The 23,876-nt window shown below is 49.0% G+C and overlaps 1 protein-coding gene across 9 annotated transcripts in view; it reads right to left on the minus strand.

Annotated features, from left to right (window-relative positions):
* LOC136588074 (oocyte zinc finger protein XlCOF6-like) overlaps nt 1–23,876 on the minus strand; it is a 90,160-nt gene that overhangs the window by 58,350 nt on the left and 7,934 nt on the right. For 3 of the 9 annotated variants that reach the window (XM_066586997.1, XM_066586994.1, XM_066587000.1), the window contains 4 exons: nt 23,554–23,677; nt 17,262–17,359; nt 16,729–16,837; nt 11,966–13,589 (listed from right to left, as the gene is read on the minus strand). The exons of 2 other annotated variants lie outside the window; for them this stretch is intronic. In XM_066586997.1, the coding sequence (XP_066443094.1) occupies nt 11,998–13,589; nt 16,729–16,837; nt 17,262–17,359; nt 23,554–23,677 (1,923 nt within the window). In that variant the 3' untranslated portion in view covers nt 11,966–11,997. Of the gene's footprint in view, nt 1–2,159; nt 2,207–11,965; nt 13,590–16,728; nt 16,838–17,261; nt 17,360–23,553; nt 23,678–23,876 lie in introns of those variants that run through there. 4 more of the 9 variants (XM_066586998.1, XM_066586996.1, XM_066586995.1 and 1 more) reach the window with 2 other exon arrangements.

Raw genomic sequence — 23,876 nt, forward strand, 5'->3', positions numbered from 1 at the left:
TCTCACACACACACACACACACACACACACACACACACACAAGTCTGCTTCTTGCATTGTTCATCTCATACAACAGGGATCAGAAGCAGCTCCTCCCCCGAGGACACGACAGTGACGTCATCAAAGGTAATGAATCCTTGTACAGATTACGGGCAGACCACAAACCCCTTGCGGCCCAGTTGTTATGGAATACTAATGAACTTAGCTGGACAGCAGCTGTGTGTGTACGAGGCCTGTGATATTACAGTCATGTGATCAGGGGCGGAGCATGTTACTCATTCACTGGGAATGAAGGACCTTTGATGACATCACCGTCATGTAAGTCACTCGCAAAACCCACTCACTACTCACGCACAGGTCGTCGTTAGTAGTTTGATATCCTATCACCATCACCACATCCTCAGGCAGAGGGGGGCTGGTGCAACCTGTTATCAGGAAAAGGGGAGGGCGGCGGCAACTGTTACCAGAGGGAGAGGAGGGCGGCCGGCGGGGACCGTTACTGTCAGGCGAGGGCCGGCAGGTACGGTTATTGGCAAGGGAGGGTAAGCTAAGACTGTTATTATCAGAGGGGAGCCCATTACAGTCAAGGCGGCTGAAGGAGCCCATTATAATTAGGGGGGCCGGAAGAGCCCATCATAATCGGGGGGAGGAGGTGGAAGAGCCCATCACAATCAGGGGTGCCGAAGAAGCCATTTATAGTTAGGGGGTCCGGCGGAGCCCATTATGGTCAGGGGGGTTGCAGGAGGAGCCCATTATGGTCAGGGGGGGCTGGAGGAGCCCATTATAGTTGGGGAAGAGGATAGAACTAAAAAACTGGCAGTGGAGAAGGCGCAACACTCCAGATTAAAGCAAATAGGAAGTGACCAAAGGTCTGGGAAACTTCTCCTTTTATGTAATAAAGTATGTGATCAGCTTATGAAAACGCGATTCGGGGAAAACCCCTTCATCAGTTCAGCTGGGGTTTAAAACATACAAGCAATTGGTGAGTCCCAAAAGGGTTAATGATTGGATCTGTTTGCCTGTGGGGTGTGGGTCAGCCAGGACAGGAGCAGGAGAACTGATGAAGGGGTTATCCCCGAATCGCGTTTTCATAAGCTGATCACGTACTTTATTAACTAAATGGAGGTTCCCAAACCTTTGGTCACTTCCTATTTGCTTTAACCTGGAGTGTTGCGCCTTCCCACTGCCAGTTTTTAGTTCCATTCTCTTACTCTATCACGCCCCCTGGTGGTGCGTTATCTGGACAGGCAGCACCTCCACTATTGACATTACCACTTTTATAGTATCATTGTTCACAACACACACAACTGGACGGGTTTTGCTCCCCCCCCCTCTTTTTCCTCCTCGTCCACATATTATAGTTGGGGGGCCTGGAGGAGTCCATTATAATCAGAGGGGGCTGGACCGAGCCCGTTATGGTCAGGGAGGGCTGGCAGCGTCCATTATAATCAGAGGGGGCTGGAGGTGCCCATTATGATCGGGGGGGACTGGAGGAGCCCATGATCATTGGGGGGGGGGGGGCTGGAGGAGCCATTCATAACTGGGGGGGGGGGGGGGGGCCGGAAGAGCCCATCATAATCGAGGGGAGGGGCATCAAAGCCCATCATAATCAGGGGGGCCGAAGAAGTCCATTATAGTCAGTGGTCCGGCGGAGCCCATTATGGTCAGGGGGGTTGCAGGAGCCCATTATAGTCAGGGGGGCTGCAAGAGGAGCCCATTATCGGGGGGGGGGGGGGGCTGGAGGAGCCCATTATAGTCAGGGGGGGGCTGGAGGAGCCCATTATAGTCGGGGAAGCTGGCAGCGCCCATTATAATCAGAGGGGGCTGGAGGAGCCCATCATAGTTAGGGGGGCTGGAGGAGCCCATTATAGTCAATGGGGGCTAGAAAAGCCCATTACGATAAGGGGGCGGGGGTCCGCAGGAGCCCATAATAATTAGGGGGGGCTGGAGGGGTCCATAACAACTAGGGGGCCGCAGGAGCCCGTCACAATTAGGGGGGGCTGGAGGAGCCCATTATAATGGGGGGGCTCACTCCCTGCTCCTCAGCTCTGAGGACGGAGCCTGCGGACACTGGTGTGAGCCTCAGCGCGCTTCATCATTCACTCCATGGACAGATGACTGCTAACACAGGGGCAGCACCGCGCGGTAGTCGCACTCACCTCACCACCCGCAGAGGATGGCTCCTAGTGGGGACAAGGACCTTCGATGACAGCGAGATCATGTGATCAGTCACGTGTGGAAGCGGCTTCTGACGGGGCTGGGGGAGGAGCCGAAGACGTCATACCCATGCGAGCGGGTGTGAGCAGACGGAACCGCAGAGCAGCCACACGGCCTCCTTCCTCTAGGGGCGCTGTCACACCTGTCGGGAAGAGAAATGGAAGAAAACCTCCAGAAAGCAGATGGAAGCTGCCTGTTCTGTGGGCCAGGGGGCGCTAGCGCTGCGGACCGCTGCTGTTACTCCAAATAATATGGAAATTACCGGATTGAAATCAGTGCTGAAACAAGGATCCTTTCTGTTGTCGTTTGCCTCCCGTTTATCTGCTGCACGGACAGCGGAGGGCCAGACCCCCCGGACGCCCGCTGCCGGTCACACGTTAGCCCTCGTTCCTCCAGTGCCTGGTGATATTTTCTGTACGCCCGCCTCCTCCCGCCGCGCCATGCAGCGGAGGGCCAGACCCCCCGGACGCCCGCTGCCGGTCACACGTTCCCCCTCGTTCCTCCAGTGCCTGGTGATATTTTCTGTTTGCCCGCCTCCACCCGCCGCGCCATCCAGCGGAGGGCCAGACCCCCGGACGCCCGCTGCCGGTCACACGTTCCCCCTCGTTCCTCCAGTGCCTGGTGATATTTTCTGTTTGCCCGCCTCCACCCGCCGCGCCATCCAGCGGAGGGCCAGACCCCCGGACGCCCGCTGCCGGTCACACGTTCCCCCTCGTTCCTCCAGTGCCTGGTGATATTTTCTGTTTGCCCGCCTCCACCCGCCGCGCCATCCAGCGGAGGGCCAGACCCCCGGACGCCCGCTGCCGGTCACACGTTAGCCCTCGTTCCTCCAGTGCCTGGTGATATTTTCTGTTTGCCCGCCTCCACCCGCCACGCCATCCAGCCATCTTTGTACAACTGCACTCACATGGCGGTCTGACATTCCTCTCACCGTTGTTGCAGAAGTTCCCACAGATGTGCTGCGCTTGTAGCCGCTTTACCCTCACCCTTCTGTCCAGTCCGTCCCTAATAAGCTCAGTGGGGTTTAAAGGAGCGCTCCAGTTCCAACAAGTTATCTACCATCTACAGAATAGAGTCTAACCAGCTGGGACGCCACTGATCACAAGAACGGGGGCCAGGTCGGGCCCCAGGCACACTGCACTCCGTTCATTTGTAGGGACGGACCTGGCCCGTCTTGTGATCAGTCTGGAGACTGCAGGCCATTCTATCTCTCCCGGCTTCCTCTCGTCTAAGTAGTTCCGATCATTACCTTGCTGTAATATGAACCCCTGAGCAACTAGGCGCACACCACAGGGTATGGCACGGCAAATCACAATGTTTTGGTAGGCCTTTTAGTCTTAGGCTGCCTGTCCACGGGCGTAGCGATATCTGGTGGGAGCAGGTGAGCTGACAGATAGGCTCACCGCGGAGAAACGCGGCATGCTGCAACTTAGATCCCATGAGTGGAGAATCGCTATGTAAAGCTTGAGACAGCATGATTCGCCGGGGCTTTACCTCATCGCCCATGGGCAGGAGCCCTTATTTCACTACAACAGAACAGTTCACTCAATTAAAGGGGTTGTCCCGCGGCAGCAAGTGGGGTTATACACTTCTGTATGGCCATATTAATGCACTTTGTAATGTACATTGTGCATTAATTATGAGCCATACAGAAGTTATCAAAAGTTTTTCACTTACCTGCTCCGCTGCTGGCGTCCTCGTCTCCATGGTTGCCGTCTAATTTTCGCCGTCTAAAATGGCCTAATGGCCAAATTAGACGCGCTTGCGCAGTCCAGGTCTTCTCCTGTTCTCTATGGGGCTCCGTGTAGCTCCGCCCCGTCACGCGCCGATTCCAGCCAATCAGGAGGCTGGAATCGGCAATGGACCGCACAGAAGAGCTGCGGTCCACGGAGGTAGAGGATCCCGGCGGCCATCTTCACCGGTAAGTATAGAAGTCACCGGAGCGCGGGGATTCAGGTAAGCGCTGTGCTGTTCTTTTTTTCAGTCCCTGCATCGGGGTTATCTTGCGCCGAACGGGGGGGGGGGGGGGGGGGTTGAAAAAAAAAAAACCCGTTTTGGCGCGGGACAACCCCTTTAACTGATCCCTGCGGAGAACCTACGAGAATAAAATGTAACCTGTATGAATGCATTAAAGGAGATGTCCCGCGCCGAAACGGGTTTTTTTTTTTTTAAACCCCCCCCCCCGTTCGGCGCGAGACAACCCCGATGCAGGGGTTAAAAAAACCACCCGCACAGCGCTTACCTGAATCCCGGCGGTCCGGTGACTTCAATACTTACCGCTGAAGATGGCCGCCGGGATCTTCTACCTTCGTGGACCGCAGCTCTTCTGTGCGGTCCACTGCCGATTCCAGCCTCCTGATTGGCTGGAATCGGCACGTGACGGGGCGGAGCTACACGGAGCCGCTCTCTGGCACGAGCGGCTCCATAGAAGAAAGCAGAAGACCCGGACTGCGCCAGCGCGGCTAATTTGGCCATCGGAGGCCGAAAATTAGTCGGCACCATGGAGACGAGGACGCCAGCAACGGAGCAGGTAAGTATAAAACTTCTTATAACTTCTGTATGGCTCATAATTAATGCACGATGTACATTACAAAGTGCATTAATATGGCCATACAGAAGTGTATAGACCCACTTGCTGCCGCGGGACAACCCCTTTAATCTCTCTGGTGGGACGAACGATATAAAACACATCACATGAAATCCGGGACATGATTATTTCCAGATTTGTTACTAATTAGACCCAATAGGACAGTATAGGCCTCAATGCCATCTAGCTTTGTGAGAATATGAAACCAATTCTGATACAACCTGGCTCTAGGTTCCCCCAACACCTCTATATACTGGATGATGTGGTCTAACGATACATGTCTAATGAGAATTAGAACCGCGGGGTAAGGACTAGCGGATGGTGGTGAACCCAGAATAACATCTGTAGAACGACTCCCCAGTGGTAGAAGTATTCTGCTGTTATAGTGTCATTCATCCACCTCCTGATTCGGAGGTCTCACTTTGGGGACACGGAGAGCGATACTGGAAGTGAATCAATAGTTTAACTTCACTGCATTTTAAAATAAGGAGTGAATGGTACTAAGGGTGCGTTCACACGAGCGCATAAACGGCGCGTTTTTGCGACCAAACGTATATACGTGACCATCTGAGGCAATGGTTTCGAATGTATTCGTTCACATGGGCGATTTTACGGCGCGTAAAAACGGCAACCCGAAAAAAAAATGGAACATATGCGACCGAAATACGCGCCAACGCATATTCGATGGCCGAAAAGATAGTTTGCAAAGTAGGAACAAACGAAAATACGCCTTCTAGCTCTGGTCGTGATCGGTGAAAAATGTTCTCTCCGGCAATTAAACGTTGCGCTCGTGTGAAGGCACCCTAAAGCTTCCAGCTCCATCACTGGCACACGTGCCTGGGGCTATCTGCTTAATGATGGTAAACTTAATGATAAACATCCGAGATAGTTCCTGACTCCCATGAATTGGGTTTTAACGTGTCATTAGCCAATTGTATCTTTCGCATGGTTAGCGATCTAGCTCAGATATATGCTAGTATTTTATGAGACTTATCAGAGTCTCATCTGCACTCTGCATTCCTAAGGATCCCGGGCTGACATTCATTCAATTCTTGAGGGTATCAAATATGGCCATAAGTTTGTACTCCAAATTCTTGTGACGCTGCGACTTAAAATTGACCTTCAGTATGATAACTCATCTGCTCTATGCTGTCCCTGACCACAAAAATGTTTTGCCACAGGTAATTCAGTCTTTCCCTCTCTAATTGAGTGGCGATGAGATCTCATCCTGGCTCTCAGCTTTTGTTCTGTTTGCCCCCCAACAGGACATTTACTGCACAGGATCAGGTACACAACATCAGACATGGAACATGTGAATATCTCCGGGATCTTATACTCAGCCCAGGATTCTTGCATCAGTGGAAAATATGAAAGGTCTACAAGAGGTCAAGAAGGATGTCCTCTTCCCAATCACAATTTACATTTTTCTTTCTTCCCTCTTTCCTTAAAGGGGTTGTCTCGCGAAACCAAGTGGGGTTATACACTTCCGTATGGCCATATTAATGCACTTTGTAATATACATCGTGCATTAATTATGAGCCATACAGAAGTTTTTCACTTACCTGCTCTGTTGCTAGCGTCCTCGTCTCCATGGTTCCGTCTAAATTCGCCGGCAGCTTGCTTTTTTAGACGCGCTTGCGCAGTCCAGTCTTCTCCATTCAGCACGAGCCGCTTCAGTGTGCTCCCCGCTACAGCTCTTCTGCGCATGCGCAGACGAGCTGTCACTGCTCGGGAGCGCGCTGGAGCGGCCATTCTGTACCTTCCTCTGTTAGAGGAAGGTGCAGAGCTGCCGAGCTGTCCGGAGAAGCCGCCCAGCTGTCCCGCCGTCCAGCTGTCCTGGTAAGTGATGGGCCGGGGGGGGGCTGCCGCTGCGCCGGGCTGCGCCGGGGGGGGGACTGCCGCTGCGATGGGGGGGGCTGTCGCTGCGCCGGGGGAACTAGCGCTGGGCCGGGGGGGGGGCTGTCGCTGCGCCGGGGGAACTAGCGCTGGGCCGGGGGGGCTGCCGCTGTGATGGGGGAACTAGCACTAGGCCGGGGGGGCTGCCGCTGTGATGGGGGGGGCTGTCGCTGCGCCGGGGGAACTAGCGCTGGGCCGGGGGGGCTGCCGCTGTGATGGGGGAACTAGCGCTAGGCCGGGGGGGCTGCCGCTGTGATGGGGGGGGGCTGTCGCTGCGCTGGGGGAACTAGCGCTGGGCCGGGGGGGGGGGGGCTGTCACTGGGCCAGGGGGGCTGCCGCTGTGATGGGGGGGGGGGGGCTGCGCCGGTTACCTGCTGCCTGGCGGTGGGTGACTGTGTGCCGTGGTCGGCCGTGTTCACTCCAGGGGTCCGGTCGGCGGCTGCGGGGCGTCTGGTTGCCATGGGGACACAGCTGGTAGCGTCTCGGGAGCGCACACGTCGGGCTACAGCAAGCGATGCGAAAAGAGCTGGCGGCCATCTTGGGAAAAAGTTTTATAAGTTGCTGAAACGCTGGAACGGTAAGTAGAAACCAGCTAGGAAAGTAATTTACAGGGGTAATTAGTAATGTATGTTTAATTAGGGGGACTGGGCAAAAAAAAAAATTCACTGCTTCCTCGAGACATCTCCTTTAAAGCTTCACACAAATTCAGAACTGGACTTGTTATAATGTTGCCATCCACTAGGTGCTGCTGCATCTCCTTCGATGTGCAGGTTGCAGAAGAGATAAGACACATCATAAAACTGTCCTGAGCTCAGTGGACTGATTTAGGATGTATGGCTCCGCTCTGTTTGTATGTTGTTTTCAGTGCAAAACAGTCTCAAATTTCTGTATGTGAACATTTATTTAGATGAAGAGGAATGTGTTACCCCCCCCCCCCATCTGTATGTTATAATTATGTGCCATCCTAACTAGTTTCATTCATTAGCCTGACGAAGGGGCGAGATATCCCCGAAAGCTCGCTGTAACATAATGCATTTTTGTTAGCCATTAAAAGGTCTCATATCTACAAGATGACTTGGTTTCTCTCATTGAGAACAATCACACAGATGCTGAAAGAAAAACTTGTAACCCCTCCAATCTTCGCCTATCCAGACTACACCTCACCTTTCAATTTATACATAGATGCTAGTTTTAAGGGACTAGGTGCAGTACTTAGTCAGGTGCAGGAAGGGAAAGAAAGAGTAGTGGCGTATGCTAATCACTCATTGGAAGGCACAGAGTGTAACGATTAAAACTAGAGTTTGTTCAAACTAGAAGTGCTTGCGCTAGTCTGGGCAGTGACAGAAAAGTTCAAAGACTACCTGGCTGCTGCTGCCACGTTCACTGCCAACAATGCGGTGGCACATCTCTAGACTTGCCAACTTCAATTTCACTGTCAAATATAGAGCAGGAAAAGTCAACACTAATGCTGACGCGCTCTCTCAACTACCCCAGGCAATAGACTATTCTCCTGAGAAGGATCAATGGGAAGAAATCGAGATGCCTGATTTTGGAGTCCGTCAAGCTCAACAACTCTGTCAAGCTGCCACCATTTCGCACTCTAAGTCGAATGATACTCAAGAGAGATGACTCTTGCTCTAATAGGAAAGCTGAATGTTTGGAGAACTGCAGGAACATCTGTTATCCGGAGCGATCCCCAAAGGAAACCTGCGCAAACAGTCTGACCCAGAATTCCAATGTCTCTGGCGACAAAGAAAAAGACTATTCCTTATAAAAAAAACCTCATCTTGAGAAGTTCTACTGACTCTGCTTCTGGAAACTGAGTTCAACAGATCCTAATACCCAAAGTGATGTATTCTCCGCACACCATGACCCGTCAGGACATTTTAGCATGCATAAAACTGAGGCCACATGCAGATGCAGATGGATGCATAATGATTAGAGATGAGCGAACGTACTCGGATAGGCACTACTCGTCCGAGTAATGTGCTTTATCCGAGTACCGCTGTGCTCGTGCTCAAAGATTCGGGACGCGCTGCGGAGCAGGGAGCTGCAGGGAAGAGCGGGGAGGAACGAAGGGGAGATCTTTCTCTCCTTCTCTCCCGGCCGCTCTGCCCCGCTCCCCGCTGCGACTCACCTGTCAGCAGCGGAGCGCCCCGAATCTTTGAGCACGAGTACAGCGGTACTTGGATAAGGCACATTACTCGGACGAGTAGTGCCTATCCGAGTACGTTCGCTCATCTCTAATAATGATATAAAAAAAATGTCAGGAATGCCAAATATGTGAAATTCGTCTAAAGATAATCAAAAAGCAGACCTCCATCCAATTGTTGCCACCAAACACCTTAAAGGGGTTGTCCCGCGGCAGCAAGTGGGGGTATACACTTCTGTATGGCCATATTAATGCACTTTGTAATATACATTGTGCATTAAATATGAGCCATACAGAAGTTATTCACTTACCTGCTCCGTTGCTGGCCTCCCCGTCTCCATGGCTCCGTCTAATTTCAGTGTCTTCTTGCTTTTTTAGACGTGCTTGCGCAGATGGGTCTTCTCCCTTCGGCTCGGCAGCAGCGGCGTTTTGGCCCCACTCCTTAAAAGCGTCATCGCGTAGCTCCGCCCCGTCACATGTGCCGATTCCAGCCAATCAGGAGGCTGGACTCGGCACACGTCATGGGGCGGAGCTACGCGATGACGCGCACAAGGGGGCGGAGCCAAAACGCCGCTGCTTCCGAGCCGAAGGGAGAAGACCCATCTGCGCAAGCGCGTCTAAAAAAGCAAGAAGACACTGAAATTAGACGGAGCCATGGAGACGGGGAGGCCAGCAACGGAGCAGGTAAGTGAATAACTTCTGTATGGCTCATATTTAATGCACGATGTATATTACAAAGTGCATTAATATGGCCATACAGAAGTACTTAACCCCACTTGCTGCCGCGAGACAACCCCTTTAACATTTTGGCTATGGATAATTTAAAGGTAGAAACCAGTTCATCAGGCCATAGTTATGTGCTCAACCTCATTGACTATTATATAAAATTAATCGTATGAAGTCCCTGTCAAGGACTTTACTGCACGAACCACTGCTGCCATTGTTTAGAAACAATTTATCTTGCCCTACGGACGCCCAGACAAGATTTTGTCAGATCGAGGTTCCGCCTTTGAATCACAATTATTTCAAGAACTGTGTGATATGTATAATTGCAAGAAACTAAGAACCACGGCATATCATCCTCAAAGTAATGGACTTTGTGAAAAAGCCAATCAAACAATTCTTGAACTGTTAAGGACCATTCCTCAGCCTCAGATTTGAAGTTGGGTGTACGTCTCTGACAACACAAACCCACTAAACCCTTAATACTAGGGATGGACACTGAGTATTGGTTGATGTCATTTGGGCTATGTGATGATCCAACAGTGTTTCAGGAATTTGTGAATGTGTTTCAAGATCTTCTCTACTTATCAGTTTTAATCTTCCTCGATAAAATCTGAAATCTGCTCCAGTGGTATCACCTTACATCACAAGCATGTGAAGACTGTCCTGCAGCACCTTCGTCAAAACCAACTGTATGCCGAGTTGGAAAAATGCCTTTTTGAGCAGTCGAGTCTGCCCTTTCTAGGATACATCATCTCTCCCCAAGGCCTCACTATGGGTAAAGAGAAATTATCAGCGGTCCTCAATTGACCAAAAACTCTCAATCTGAAAGCAGTTCAGTGTTTTCTGGGATTTATGAACTACTATCATCAATTATTCCACATTTCTGCACACTAACCGCCCCATTGTCTGCTATGACTCGTCGGAGTGCCAAATGCAAGAAGTGGTCACCTGAGGCTGAAGAAGCCTAAATTTATCCAGCTATGTGTCTGCTTGTGAAATTTGCATTAGAAATAAACCCTCTCAGCGATATCCAGCCAATCTACTACATCCATTGACTACTCTTCAGTCACCATGGACTCACATGGCCATGGATTTTGTTACTGAGCTGTCTCCTTCAGCAATTCAATAAACTGTTGAACTGGTGGGTCCTGTGTCATCTACATATAAGTGTTAAGGCCCATTTACACACGATTGTTGTCCAAAATTCACTTAAAAGATGTCTTCTGAGTGTTAATGCTACAATCTTTAACCTTTCGGCCAAAAAACAATGATTTTTAGGTGAGCATAAAAGCCATCGTTTGGCTGGAGAGCTGATAGCAGGGACCATACGCTGTGTTCTCTACGAGAGCGCTGATTACATTGTGCCCATTAACAGCTCATGCAAAATGATTGCTAAAGCTGTCAAGCTCCCTATCTTTTGAACAAATTCTGAGCAATCATCTTTGCATGTAAACGGGCCTAAACCCTCTCAGTGTAATTGTGCCTGTGAGATTAATGGGATGACAGCTGCAATGTTTTCTCTACAGATCAGGAAGCGACAAACTATTAAAAGTTATTGCCTTGTGCAACTTAAAAAAGGTCATGTTTCTCCTCATCATTCTGCACTTAATACCCCATAATGACAAAGTGACAACAGAATGTTAGGAATCTTTATACATTTTTAAAAAAAATGAAAAACTAACATTTTACATTGACTGAAGTAGTCACACCCTTAATCCTTGTTCCACAATGTGGGGCACAGCTAGTGTGCTCAAGTGTGGGGTTGTTTTGGCATATTATGTAGTGGACTTATGTGGGGGTGGTGTGTTTTCAGGCCTTTGCTGACTGATCCATCACTGCAAGGTGTCAACATGTAAATCGCCTCTGGTAAGAAAAGGGGTGAGGAAGTTTGAGTCCCTGACGACACAGTAGAAAGTGAAAAAGATATTTTGCTATGCAGGCAAGTGAAGTTCCCCTGGGCAGCATATCTTTGAGATGTTCAATTTGGTAGGGAATAGAGATGAGCGAGCGTACTCGGAAAAGCACTACTCGCTCGAGTAATTTGCTTTATCCGAGTATCGCTGTGCTCGTCCCTGAAGATTCGCGTGCCGGCACGGAGCGGGGAGCTGCAGGGGAGAGCGGGGAGGAACGGAGGGGAGATCTTTCTCTCCCTCTCTCCCGCCCGCTCTCCCCTGCGACTCACATGTCAGCCGCAGCGGCACCCGAATCTTCAGGGACGAGCACAGCGATACTCGGATAAAGCACATTATTCGATCGAGTAGTGCTTTTCCGAGTACGCTCGCTCATCTCTAGTAGGGAATATAACACAGAAACGTGGGTAAAAATAGTTTGTGAGCAAATTTGTAGAAACAAAAATGACAATCAAACATTTTTAAAAAATTCTGTTGAGAATGTTCTTTTAATATAACTGATCTCCATACTAGATTACATCTGAGGGAAAACCATTTACTACAGATCGAAAATGGCTTCGCTTCTTATGCTGAGCAAGAGCTGATCTATGGCTATAACATTTCCCACATTCTGAACATGAAAATGGTTTCTCTCCTGTGTGGATTAGTTTATGTCTTACGAGGGATGATCTCTGAGTAAAGCATTTCCCACAATCAGAACATGAATATGGCTTCTCCCCGGTGTGAGTTCTCTGATGTACAGTAAGAGCTGATTTCTGTAAAAAACCTCTATCACATTCTGGACATGAAAATCGCTCCTCCTTTCTGTGCCTTTTTTGATGTACAATAAGATCTGATTTCTGGCGAAAACATTTCCCACACTCTAAACATGAGAAAGGCTTCTCTCCTGTGTGAATTTTCTGATGCATAACAAGAACTGATTTCTGCATAAAACATTTCCCACATTCAGAACATGAAAAGGGCTTCTCTCCTGTGTGAGTTCTCTGATGTGCAAAAAAGGATGATCTCTGGGTAAAGCATTTCCCACATTCAGAACATGAATGTGGTTTCTCCCCCGTGTGAGTTCTTTGATGTACAATGAGATCTGATTTCTGTTGGAAACCTCTCTTACATTCTGGACAGGAAAATGGCTCCTCCTTTTTGTGCCGTCTTTCATGTACAATGAGATCTGATTTGTAGCGAAAGCATTTTCTACATTCTGAGCATGAAAATGGCTTTTCGCCTGTGTGAATTCTCTGATGCATAGCAAGGGCTGATTTTTGCATAAAACCTTTTCCACATTCTGAACATGAAAATGGCTTCTCCCCTGTGTGAATTCTCTGATGCAGAACTAGGATTGATCTCTGCATGAAGCATTTTCCACATTCAGAACATGAATATGGCTTCTCTCTTGTGTGGGTCCACTGATGTGTAACAAGGTATGATCTCTGGCGAAAACATTTCCCACATTCAGAACATGAATATGGCTTTTCCCCCGTGTGAGTTCTTTGATGTATTAAAAGATCTGATTTCTGTTGAAACCATCTCTCACATTCTGGACATGAAAATCGCTCCTCCTTTCTGTGCCTTCTTTGATGCTTAAAAAGAGCTGGCCTCTGGCGAAAACTTTTCCCACATTCTGAACATGAAAATGACCTCTCATCTCTGTGAATTCTTTCATGCATGGATAAAATAGATTTCTTTTTAAAATGTTTCCCGCATTCTGGACATTGAAACGGTCTCTCCAGTGTGTGAGTCTTCTGATGTTCAGCAACACTTGATTTCCTTTTAAATGTTTTCCCACATTCTGGACATGAGAACGGCCTCTCATCTCTGTGAATTCTTTCATGCATAGAAAGAATAAATTTTTTTTTAAAACATTTCCCACATTCAGAACATGGAAATATTTTACTCCCTGTCTCTTCTGTACTTTGTGTAACAATCTGTAATCGGTCAGGTGAAGGCTTCCTGTGACTATATGGATCACTGTTATGAAGGTCTAAGGGTATAGTTTTCGTTAAACGTGTTGTGGAATGTTCTTCTCGATTGTCTTCTGTGATACGGTTATATTTTTCATCATGATCTGGAGATACAACATTTCCCACGGTATTGGTGCAATCGCCTGAAAAAAAACCAAAAAACAGGTTTTATTTCCTCTTCTACAGAAACACAAAGTGATATTTTAAAACAGTCCTATCTGCATCTCTTTCCCCAAATGGATCCCACTATTTTTTATATACCATGAAGCCATTAGGCCAGAGGTCAAACTTGCAAGCCAAATGCAGCAGGTAACGTCGGTTTTTAGTTCATTCTTACTGCAGCACACACCAGCATCTCCCTGTCTTCATTTTCTGGCTCTATGCAAACTGTTGTTCAGCTATACCTGCCACACTGTGCAGACAGCACATCCTGCTGCCACTGACACTATGACAGCAGGCGTAGATGGGGTGAAACCCCTCTCTCCGATGACATCATCTGAAGAGAACTGCCTCTCTGAACGTCTGAGCGTGCCACACCTGTCTTACCTGCTCCTTCTACTGTGATCTCAAAGACTAAAGGCACTCGACAACCTTTAGGACTGAAAGAGTAACTGCATCTCATAAAACTTCTGATATGTCAGTAAGTTATCAGAGATTGCTGAAAGAAAGAAGCCGAAGCATTTAGCTGAGAGCTCCGCCCGATTGGCTGTGATCAGCTGAGGATAGCCTCATACACTTTTCCTTCATTTCAGCAATCAGTGGGGGTCTCACCAAATAGATATGTAGGTCACTGACCCTTGTCACAAGTTTTGTAGAAGTGCAATTATTCTTTTGGAGAGGTAACGGACAGAACACTAAGAGGCCACTCCAGCAAAAACACATTTTTACATCCCTGCCCCTTCACTTGATTGTCACACTGGATGCCTGCTTTGTAGTCACTTCCATGCAGTAAAACCACCTGTCTGATGCTTATCAGGCACTAGCTTGATTTGTAGATTTTTCTATGCCCTGCTTTGAGCGTTAGGCAGGAGCGTCTTGATGGCTAAGGTGGATTTGGAGTCGGCCTTTAGGTTGCTTCCAATCCATCCCAATAGTCATTATCTTTTAGGGAGGGGGGGTGTTCCATGGTCAATTCTAGGTGGATTTATGCTTACCTATGGGCTGTTTAATCTCCTATGCATATTTCGAGGCCTTTAACATTTTTTGTGTGGGTGGTGCATCAGTTGTTGGGGAGAGCAAGCTTGATAGTTTTTTGTGTGTGGGCCCTGGGACTGGTGGTTTCTGTGAAGTGTTGCTGGGGACACTTTTTTTAAACATATTGCGGGCATTTTTGGTACCCCAATGGCTATGGACAAGACGGCGGACCACATGACTTCCATTACGTTCTTGAGTTTGCAGTTGGATTGAGTGAGAGATGTGACGTGGCTCACAGAGGAGAAATGGAAGACGTGTTGAGGAAGGTCCATCTATGAGATCTCCAATCTCTTTTGGGGAAACAACTTTGCCTGTAGGGTCATGCTAGCAGAGCAGGTGCTTGGCTGGCGCTTGGTTTGTGGCACTTCTGGGATGCACAGCTCAAATCATTTCATGCAGGTGATGCAGGAGGACCTGAAGATCTGGGGCAGGTTCCTGGAGGGATTTCACTTATTGCCATTATTCCAAACAAACTGGACTCCATTACTTTCGCCTGCCGCCCTACACCACTGCTGCTTTCCAGCCAGCTTCAGATTTCCATGATGTTGTTTAAATGGCTGCCGGGAAGAGAAAAAACTACATTTCCCACAACGCCCCACTGCCAGTTACTGACAGGTGTGCATTCAGGACTGTACAAGCTGTGTCATCATTACAGAATTTGAAGGCACTGAGCAGCTTGACCAGTAGAGTGGAGCGTAGCCAGTGGATACCAATGGAAAACTAAGCGAGGGAAGACTACAGGTAGAACAGTATCTCTGCAGTTTGCAAAACAAGTTATACGAGTCGTAACATTATATTACACAATTACATGTCATAACTTTATGAAGCATATAAACTTCCATTTTGACTCGCCCAAATACACTTTTACCACTAGCAATCCCTTGTGGTCCGATTTCTCCCCAGTGTTAGTGCAAAAGGGAGGCACATGAAACCCAAGTCCCGAAAAATGGCTGTTATTTGCCAATGACATGTTCATCTGGGTGATGAACTCAGGTGGCACAGAGCAGCACCCTTGCCACTAAGTAGGGTTACTTGAGGTGGAGGAAGGCTGTTTGGGTTACTTCTATATTGACATGTTCATTTAAAGGGAGTCTGTCTGTTACTGTAATCTTTCATAAGCTAAACTTATGGACTTAAAGTAGCTGACCCACTGAGTCCAGGATGTTTCATACTTACCTTCCCAAGCATTCACCCCTGGTGTCAGTGCTGAAATCCCCCATAGAATGTATTGAGAGGCGTGCAAAGTATCCCCACCACACCAGGGTAACAACAGGGAAGAGGAGTATAACATTTATATTCTTGGACTTAGCAGATCACCTACTTTCAGCCTATAAGCTTACCTCATAGGTCTAAAAGTAGGTGACAGATTACCTATAGATTAATAAACCGCCTTGGTCTTCCCAACATAAGTTGAGTATGGAATGTTTTAATGGCAAATATGGGTTGTTAAGTAATTGCCCAACACTCCATTAGCATCAGGAATCAATATGCGCTTGTGCTTTGAGAATCTCATTTCGCAATATTTCCCAACCTTCTTGGCCATTTCTGTCCTTAAGAACATCCAGCCATTGGATTCTTCCTCTTTCTGAGTTCATTGAAATCTGCCTTTCTGAAATCCAACCTTGAGGTCTGAGTTTTCTCAGGTCTTCCTCCCCTTTTTATCCAAAACCCAAGGATATCATGATCACCGCCTCCTAAGGTCCCAGCCACCCTTACTTCCTTAACCATGTCCTCCCTGTTGGTAAGAATTAGGTCCAAGATAGCAGATCTCCTTGTTTTCTCTTCTACCTTCTGGAAGATAAAGTTGTCAGCAAGAGCGGATAAGAATCTGTTGGATCCATTACTTTTACCTGAGAGAGATTCCCAACAAATGTCTGGATCGGTAAAATCTCCCATGATCACTATGTTGGGCTTCTTTGAGAGCTTGGCTATCTGGGTATGACCACTGTTTTATGGTCCCAATGATGGGTTCAAAGAAGACATTTCCTCCTCTGATGTACTGGCAGAGGAGAATATAAAATAGAAGATTACAGTAAAGACCAAAAGAGAATATGTGAGGTTAGTTCAGCATTAACGGTTATCACTCACCGATGCCGATATCTATAGGCATTTCCTCCTCCTTGCACAGCTGAGTTACACCTGCAGATTTCTCTTCTTCTGTTAGGTCTTCAACTTTTATAACACTCAGATTTGTAACCTAATTCAGCAGATATGAAACAAATGATGTGTAATTAAGAAGGCGATTGGAGAAACCTAAAGGTATGGTCCCACGATGCAGTAACTACATGTGGCCGAAACCCTGCCCACCCATATCAGCCAATGTCCAGAAGATTGTTGCTGGTAAGAGGGAAGGGTTATAAGCAATATCTGCATCCGTTGGCCATCTTTGATAGGCGGGGTTTTGGCCACAAGCAGTTTTTTGCATCTTGGGACCGTAATTTGTGACTCCCAACTATCGTGATAATAAGATATTGTGTGGCAGCCATATATTGTGATGGTTCATAGGCGACAAACTCCAGATTTCAGTTCATCGTCTCCCTAAATAGTTTTTTTAAAAACAGAACGACCTTGAAATTAATGACACTGAGCCCTACAATACACGGCATTTGTATTCCATCTACCTGATAATCCTGTAGGACATTTAGATGTTCTTTTGGATAATCCTTGGAATATGGAGACGGGGAAATCCTATCCAGTGTTTCTTTCTTATTGGATTCACCTGTTGAAAACAGACACAGATTTACTATTGAAGATGTGCTAGAGAACTGTATTACATGCTTGTCACTGGGTGTATGATGCGTTTCAGATACTTTTATCACTGTGTCCAATAAAAGAGAATGGCTTCACGTACAGAGGAAGTGCGCCAAGATTCTAGGTGGTATAAAGGTAGACTAGTCGGTCTAAAGATGCGCCAGATACAGGATGCTGATAAATCTGGTGCATTTAATCCCTTCCAATCCAGTGTCAGACCTCATCGGACATTGAGATTTCCCTGTATAGCTATGATGGCAGGCGAGGTCTGACACTATGCAGGACAGCTCTTCAATCTTGGAGGTTGTTCTGCATACATATAGTACACAACGTAGGACAGCCTCTGACATTGGAGCTGCGCTGTCCTGTATACTCTCGTCATTTCCTATTTCTCTAATGAGATCTATCTATCATTAGAGAAATTTGAAATGAATCGTCTTATAATACAAATGTATGATATATCAAATCCACCTAAAATAAATAAAGGCCCATTTAAACGAGCAGATAATCGCTCAAAGGACAGGTTGAGCCACAGCTTTGAGCGATTATTTTGCATAAAAAATAATTGGTATTCAAGTAGCCTCTCAGCTACTTGAATGCCAATTATGTATGTTAAAGGGGTTGTCTCGCGGCAGCAAGTGGGGTTATACACTTCTGTATGGCCATATTAATGCACTTTGTAATATACATTGTGCATTAAATATGAGCCATACAGAAGTTATTCACTTACCTGCTCCGTTGCTAGCGTCCTCGTCTCCATGGTTCCATCTAATTTCAGCGTCTAATCTCCTGATTAGACGCGCTTGCGCAGAAGGGTCTTCTCCCATCTCTTCCGCCCGAGCGGCATTCTGGCTCCGCCCCCTTCTACGCGTCATCGCGTAGCTCCGCCCCGTCACATGTGCCGATTCCAGCCAATCAGGAGGCCAGAAATTGGCACGTGTGGTGGGGGCGGAGCTACGCAATGACGCGTACAATGGGGCGGAGCCAGAATGCAGCTCGTGCCGGGCCGAAGAGATGGGAGAGGACCCTTCTGCGCAAGCGCGTTTAATCAGGAGATTAGACGCTGAAATTAGACGGAGCCATGGAGACGGGGACGCCAGCAACGGAGCAGGTAAGTGAATAACTTCTGTATGGCTCATAATTAATGCACAATGTACATTACAAAGTGCATTAATATGGCCATACAGAAGTGTATACCCCCACTTGCTTTCGTGAGACAACCCCTTTAATGAAGCCTTCACTGACCCCAATGCTATCAGCACTCCCCATGGAGAACGACTGATAAAACTGATAGCTAAAGTGATCAGCGAAAGGTGTCCGAAATGCAAGTGCCCCGCACCCATTTACACGCACCGATTATCACTAAATGATAAGCAAAGTTTCAGCGATAATCGTCCAGTGTAAATGGGCCTTAAGAGCAGGGGTGTTGGGGGGCGTGTGCGGAGGGGTGTTGGGGGGCGTGTGCGGAGGGGTGTTGGGGGGCGTGTGCGGAGGGGTGTTGGGGGGAGTGTGCGGAGGGGTGTTGGGGGGGAGTGTGCGGAGGGGTGTTGGGGGGGGGGGGAGTGTGCGGAGGGGTGTTGGGGGGGGGGGGGAGTGTGCGGAGGGGTGTTGGGGGGGGGAGTGTGCGGAGGGGTGTTGGGGGGAGTGTGCGGAGGCAGGGAAATGAGATTGAAAAGGATTAAGACTGAGTTTGCATTATCTGTATAATATTAGCGTGTCGCTATACACTTCGGCCCGCATTTATTTTTCAGTTTTTGCCTGATTTAGGTGAAAAATAACATCTAAAATTGTGTGAAAATTTGTTTCACTCCAAGAAAGAAAACACAAGAGAAAAATGGCCCCAGTTCAGCCGTAAGGACAATGCCTCAAAGAAAACAATAGCTACTACCGGATTATTACATCCTAACTCCGTTCACCGCTCCGTCCTACAGCTAATACCAGCACCTGCTTTAAATGGCTTGTCCGGCTTATTTCTTGTATGTAGTTTTGCCCCCTCCATGCCTAAAACTATAGAAAAGCAATGTAGTCCCCTTGGGGTTGGAGCGCCATTCCGGCCCTCCGGCTTCTGGCAGTTGACGTCACCAGATCCTCTGGCCTGGTGAGGTTTCGTAAACCTGTCATGTGCGCCTCCAATGCAGAAGCCCCGGCAGGTTTATGAGATGTCACTGATGACATCCCTGTTTGGTCTCCTATTGGCTGCAGCAGTCATGTGGGTAAACAACCATGTGACCGCTGCAGCAAATAGAAGAGCAGAGGTCCAGAGCTGGCGGCGGGGAAGCAGCACTGCAGCAGGTAGGGGAGTGTTGTGTTTTTATTTATTTAGGACTCCCCACTGCCACCAATGCATTATGACTTGAAGAATCAGTTTGGTGTCTGGATTCAAAGAAACCTTTCATTCCACCTGTTTAACCCCTTACATGCTACCAACTGCAGCATCTAAGGCTCTTGGCAGAGGGAGTTCTGTCAGCCCATCAATGCGGTGTAGGTGGCCCGATAGATGACTATGGCAGACAGGGATCTGCCTATTAGGCCATGTCAGACAAACAGACCAATATTGTGCCAAGGCATTCTTACAGGGCAGCGCATCACCGACTGGCAACCTGAGTATTCCAAAGCATTAGGCTGGGTTCTCACACTCCCAGCGGAAATCTTGCGGTTTGGCCGCAGCGAAAAAACGCAAGATTTCCACCTGGAAATCGCTGCTTCAAAACCGGCGGCACTTAGCCGCGGATTTTAAAGCGGCCTGGCCACACGCTTTTCCGTTGCAGCCAGCGCTCCCATAGAGGAGAGCAGGGCTGCAGCGGAATAAAAAACTAAAAATGGACATGCTGCGGCTGGCGAATCCGTGCTGCAACACCGGCTTTGCCGCTACGGATTCGCCATCCCATGTGGACGAGATTTCAGAAAAATCTCGCCCACATGGCTGGCTAATCTCAGGATTAACGGCTGCAGGCGGATTTGCCACGGCAAAATCCCGGATGGAATTTCCGCGACAAATCCGCCCTGTGTGAACCCAGCTAATGTAAGCAATCCAACAATCACAGCTTCAGGTCACCTAGTCAGGTACTAAAATGAAACCAAACAGTTTTCCATTCAACAATCCTGTAGTTGTTAAAGGGGTTGTCCCACAAAACATTATTCTGAACGACTACTGAGAAGGTCTCTACGCCCAGGTATTCCAGGACTAGTGTGATCCAGTGGTGCCGCACACTCCTACTTGGACCAGTCCGCTTCAGTACATGTTCCAAACTTACTAATGCAGTGGAACAAATACTCAAATAGACGTGGAATAGATGCAGCAGGGGGCGCTATAACATCAGTCCTGGAACATCTGGGGAATCAAATATTTTTTTATAAGTGTAAATACAAAAAATGTAGCATAATTACTGGATGGACGTCAGAGTATTTTTCACGGACAGCCCCTTGGGTTGCTGCTGGATCTCCTGTCTTCCTGATTCTTCACTAGGCTAAGTACTGAAGTTACTATTGTAGATATCTTGTGGTTTTCTCCTCTCCTACGTAGGGTCTGCTAGTGGCCTAGGTATGTGGTTAGGTTCGCCCTTGTTAGTGCGGGTTATCTGTGTATAGGCAGGTCCCTTTCCTGGGTAAAGGGTTTATAGGGACAGATTTTCCATGGTATCTGTTTTCATTGTGGTTTACCACTGTTTTGTGTGCACTTGCGGCCTGTTTGCTCACAGCCCGTGAGTCTTTCAGGTTTGGGGATCCAGCGCGTCCTGATTGGAGGTGACAGTAATCTTGTAGATATGATACCTTTTAAGGGCTAACAAAAATACATGATGTTATATTGAGCTTTCGAAAGCTTGCTGCAACATCATGTCTTTTTGTTAGCCCTTAAAAGGTCTCATATCTACAGGATTACTTGGATTCTCTTGCTGAGAACAATCACACTATACCAGTGGTGGCGAACCTATGGCACGCTATGGCCGCTCACCACCTTAGTGAATGCCTGCAGGGGCCACGGCTTCCCTGCTGACATTCACTCAGCGCTGCTATCTGCACTGATCATCCTCCTCCCTCTTCCCCCGACGTCTCCTACTTGGTTCCGCAAGAGCAGGAGGAGAAGGCATCCAACAGCACACTGCCGTCAATGTGCACCGGGGATCGGGTAGAAGAGGAGCGGCACTTCCCACGAGGAGGAGGGGTAAGTATGTGGGGCAGGGGGCGGGCATTCTGACAGCTGGGAGAATTGCTGGGGGGTGGGAATGGGAGACATTCTGACTGCCGGGAGAATTGCTGGGGGGTGGGAATGGGAGACATTCTGACTGCCGGGAGAATCGCTGGGGGGGGGGGGGGGGGGGGCATTCTGACTGCCAGAAGAATCGCTGGGGGGGGGGGGGGGGGAGGCATTCTGACTGCCAGAAGAATCGCTGGGGGGGGGCATTCTGACTGCCAGAAGAATCGCTGGGGGGGGGCATTCTGACTGCCAGAAGAATCGCTGGGGGGGGGGGGGGGAGGCATTCTGACTGCCAGAAGAATCGCTGGGGGGGAGGGGGGGGGGGGGGAGGCATTCTGACTGCCAGAAGAATCGCTGGGGGGGAGGGGGGGCATGATGACTCCTGGGAGAACCGCTGGGGGGGGAAGCATTATGACTGCTGGGGGACCGCTAGGGGGGGGGGGCATTATGACTGCAGGGGGAACCGCTTGGGGGGGCATTATTATTGCTGGTGGACAGCTGGGGGTGGCATTGTGACTGCTGGTGGACCACTGGGGGGGTATTATGACTGCTGTGGGAACCGGTGTGGGGGTGGAGCGGGTATTATTACTGCTGGGGGTCCGCTGGGGTATGCCACTCTTAACACTGCTGGGGGTCCGCTGGGGTATGTCACTCTTATCACTGCTGGGGGTCCGCTGGGGTATGTCACTCTTATCACTGCTGGGGGTCCGCTGGGGTATGTCACTCTTAACACTGCTGGGGGTCCGCTGGGGTATGTCACTCTTAACACTGCTGGGGGTCCGCTGGGGTATGTCACTCTTATCACTGCTGGGGGTCCGCTGGGGTATGTCACTCTTATCACTGCTGGGGGTCCGCTGGGGTATGTCACTCTTATCACTGCTGGGGGTCCGCTGGGGTATGTCACTCTTAACACTGCTGGGGGTCCGCTGGGGTATGTCACTCTTAACACTGCTGGGGGTCCGCTGGGGTATGTCACTCTTAACACTGCTGGGGGTCCGCTGGGGTATGTCACTCTTAACACTGCTGGGGGTCCGCTGGGGTATGCCACTCTTAACACTGCTGGGGGTCCGCTGGGGTATGTCACTCTTATCACTGCTGGGGGTCCGCTGGGGTATGTCACTCTTATCACTGCTGGGGGTCCGCTGGGGTATGTCACTCTTATCACTGCTGGGGGTCCGCTGGGGTATGTCACTCTTATCACTGCTGGGGGTCCGCTGGGGTATGTCACTCTTATCACTGCTGGGGGTCCGCTGGGGTATGTCACTCTTATCACTGCTGGGGGTCCGCTGGGGTATGTCACTCTTATCACTGCTGGGGGTCCGCTGGGGTATGTCACTCTTATCACTGCTGGGGGGCCGCTGGGGAGGGTGTCACTATTATTACTGCTGGGGGGCCGCTGGGGAGGGTGTCACTAATATTACTGCTGGGGGGCCGCTGGGGAGGGTGTCACTATTATTACTGCTGGGGGGCCGCTGTGGGATGTCACTATTATCGCTGGGGGGGGGGTCACTATTACTGCTGGGGTATGTTTACATGTGGCGGACATGGGCAGGGCTGTCTCACAATAGACGGTGCAGATTTTGACTGCTTTTTGGATGCGGATATGCTGCAGAATTTTCCACAGTATTTTCCGTTGAGGACGTTCTGCAGTATTTCCGCATCTAAAAAGCTGTCACAATCTCCACCCCGTCTATTTAGATGCGGCCCGATCCTTTTTAGAACGACAGGGGTAACATCATACGTGGTGATAAGCCCCGCCCCCCGACGTGTTGACACTTTGCAGTAAATAAGTGGGTTTTGGGTTGCAGTTTGGGCCCTCGGTCACTAAAAGGTTCGCCATCACTGACCTAGACTAGAGACACAATACCAAACTTGCTTCTTTTAAAAAAAATACACACACAGTACATATGATATAGCTGCAATCATAATGAAGCAGACAGTTAGGAACAGGGAAGGTCTCCTCATACCTGCGGACGTGAGGGTCTGGTGGTCCTCCATCATGACGTCCCTGTAGAGATCCTTGTGTCCTTCTAGATACTCCCACTCCTCCATGGACAGATAGACGGTGACGTCCTCACACCTTATGGGGACCTGATGACAGAGATATAAACACAGTTGGCAGAATGGTCTACCGTGGGATTATTAACCCATCCTGGCTTCTGGAATGCGTTAGCACATAGCGGATCTGGCGACCGGCACTACCCAGGATCTGATGGTTTATTCCTCATTGTGTTCTATAATACAATCAACGGCAGCACTTCACAGTTTCATTTTAGACAGAATTTCCTTC

Source organism: Eleutherodactylus coqui, chromosome 13 (assembly GCF_035609145.1).
Source record: "Eleutherodactylus coqui strain aEleCoq1 chromosome 13, aEleCoq1.hap1, whole genome shotgun sequence".
NCBI lineage: Eukaryota > Metazoa > Chordata > Amphibia > Anura > Eleutherodactylidae > Eleutherodactylus > Eleutherodactylus coqui.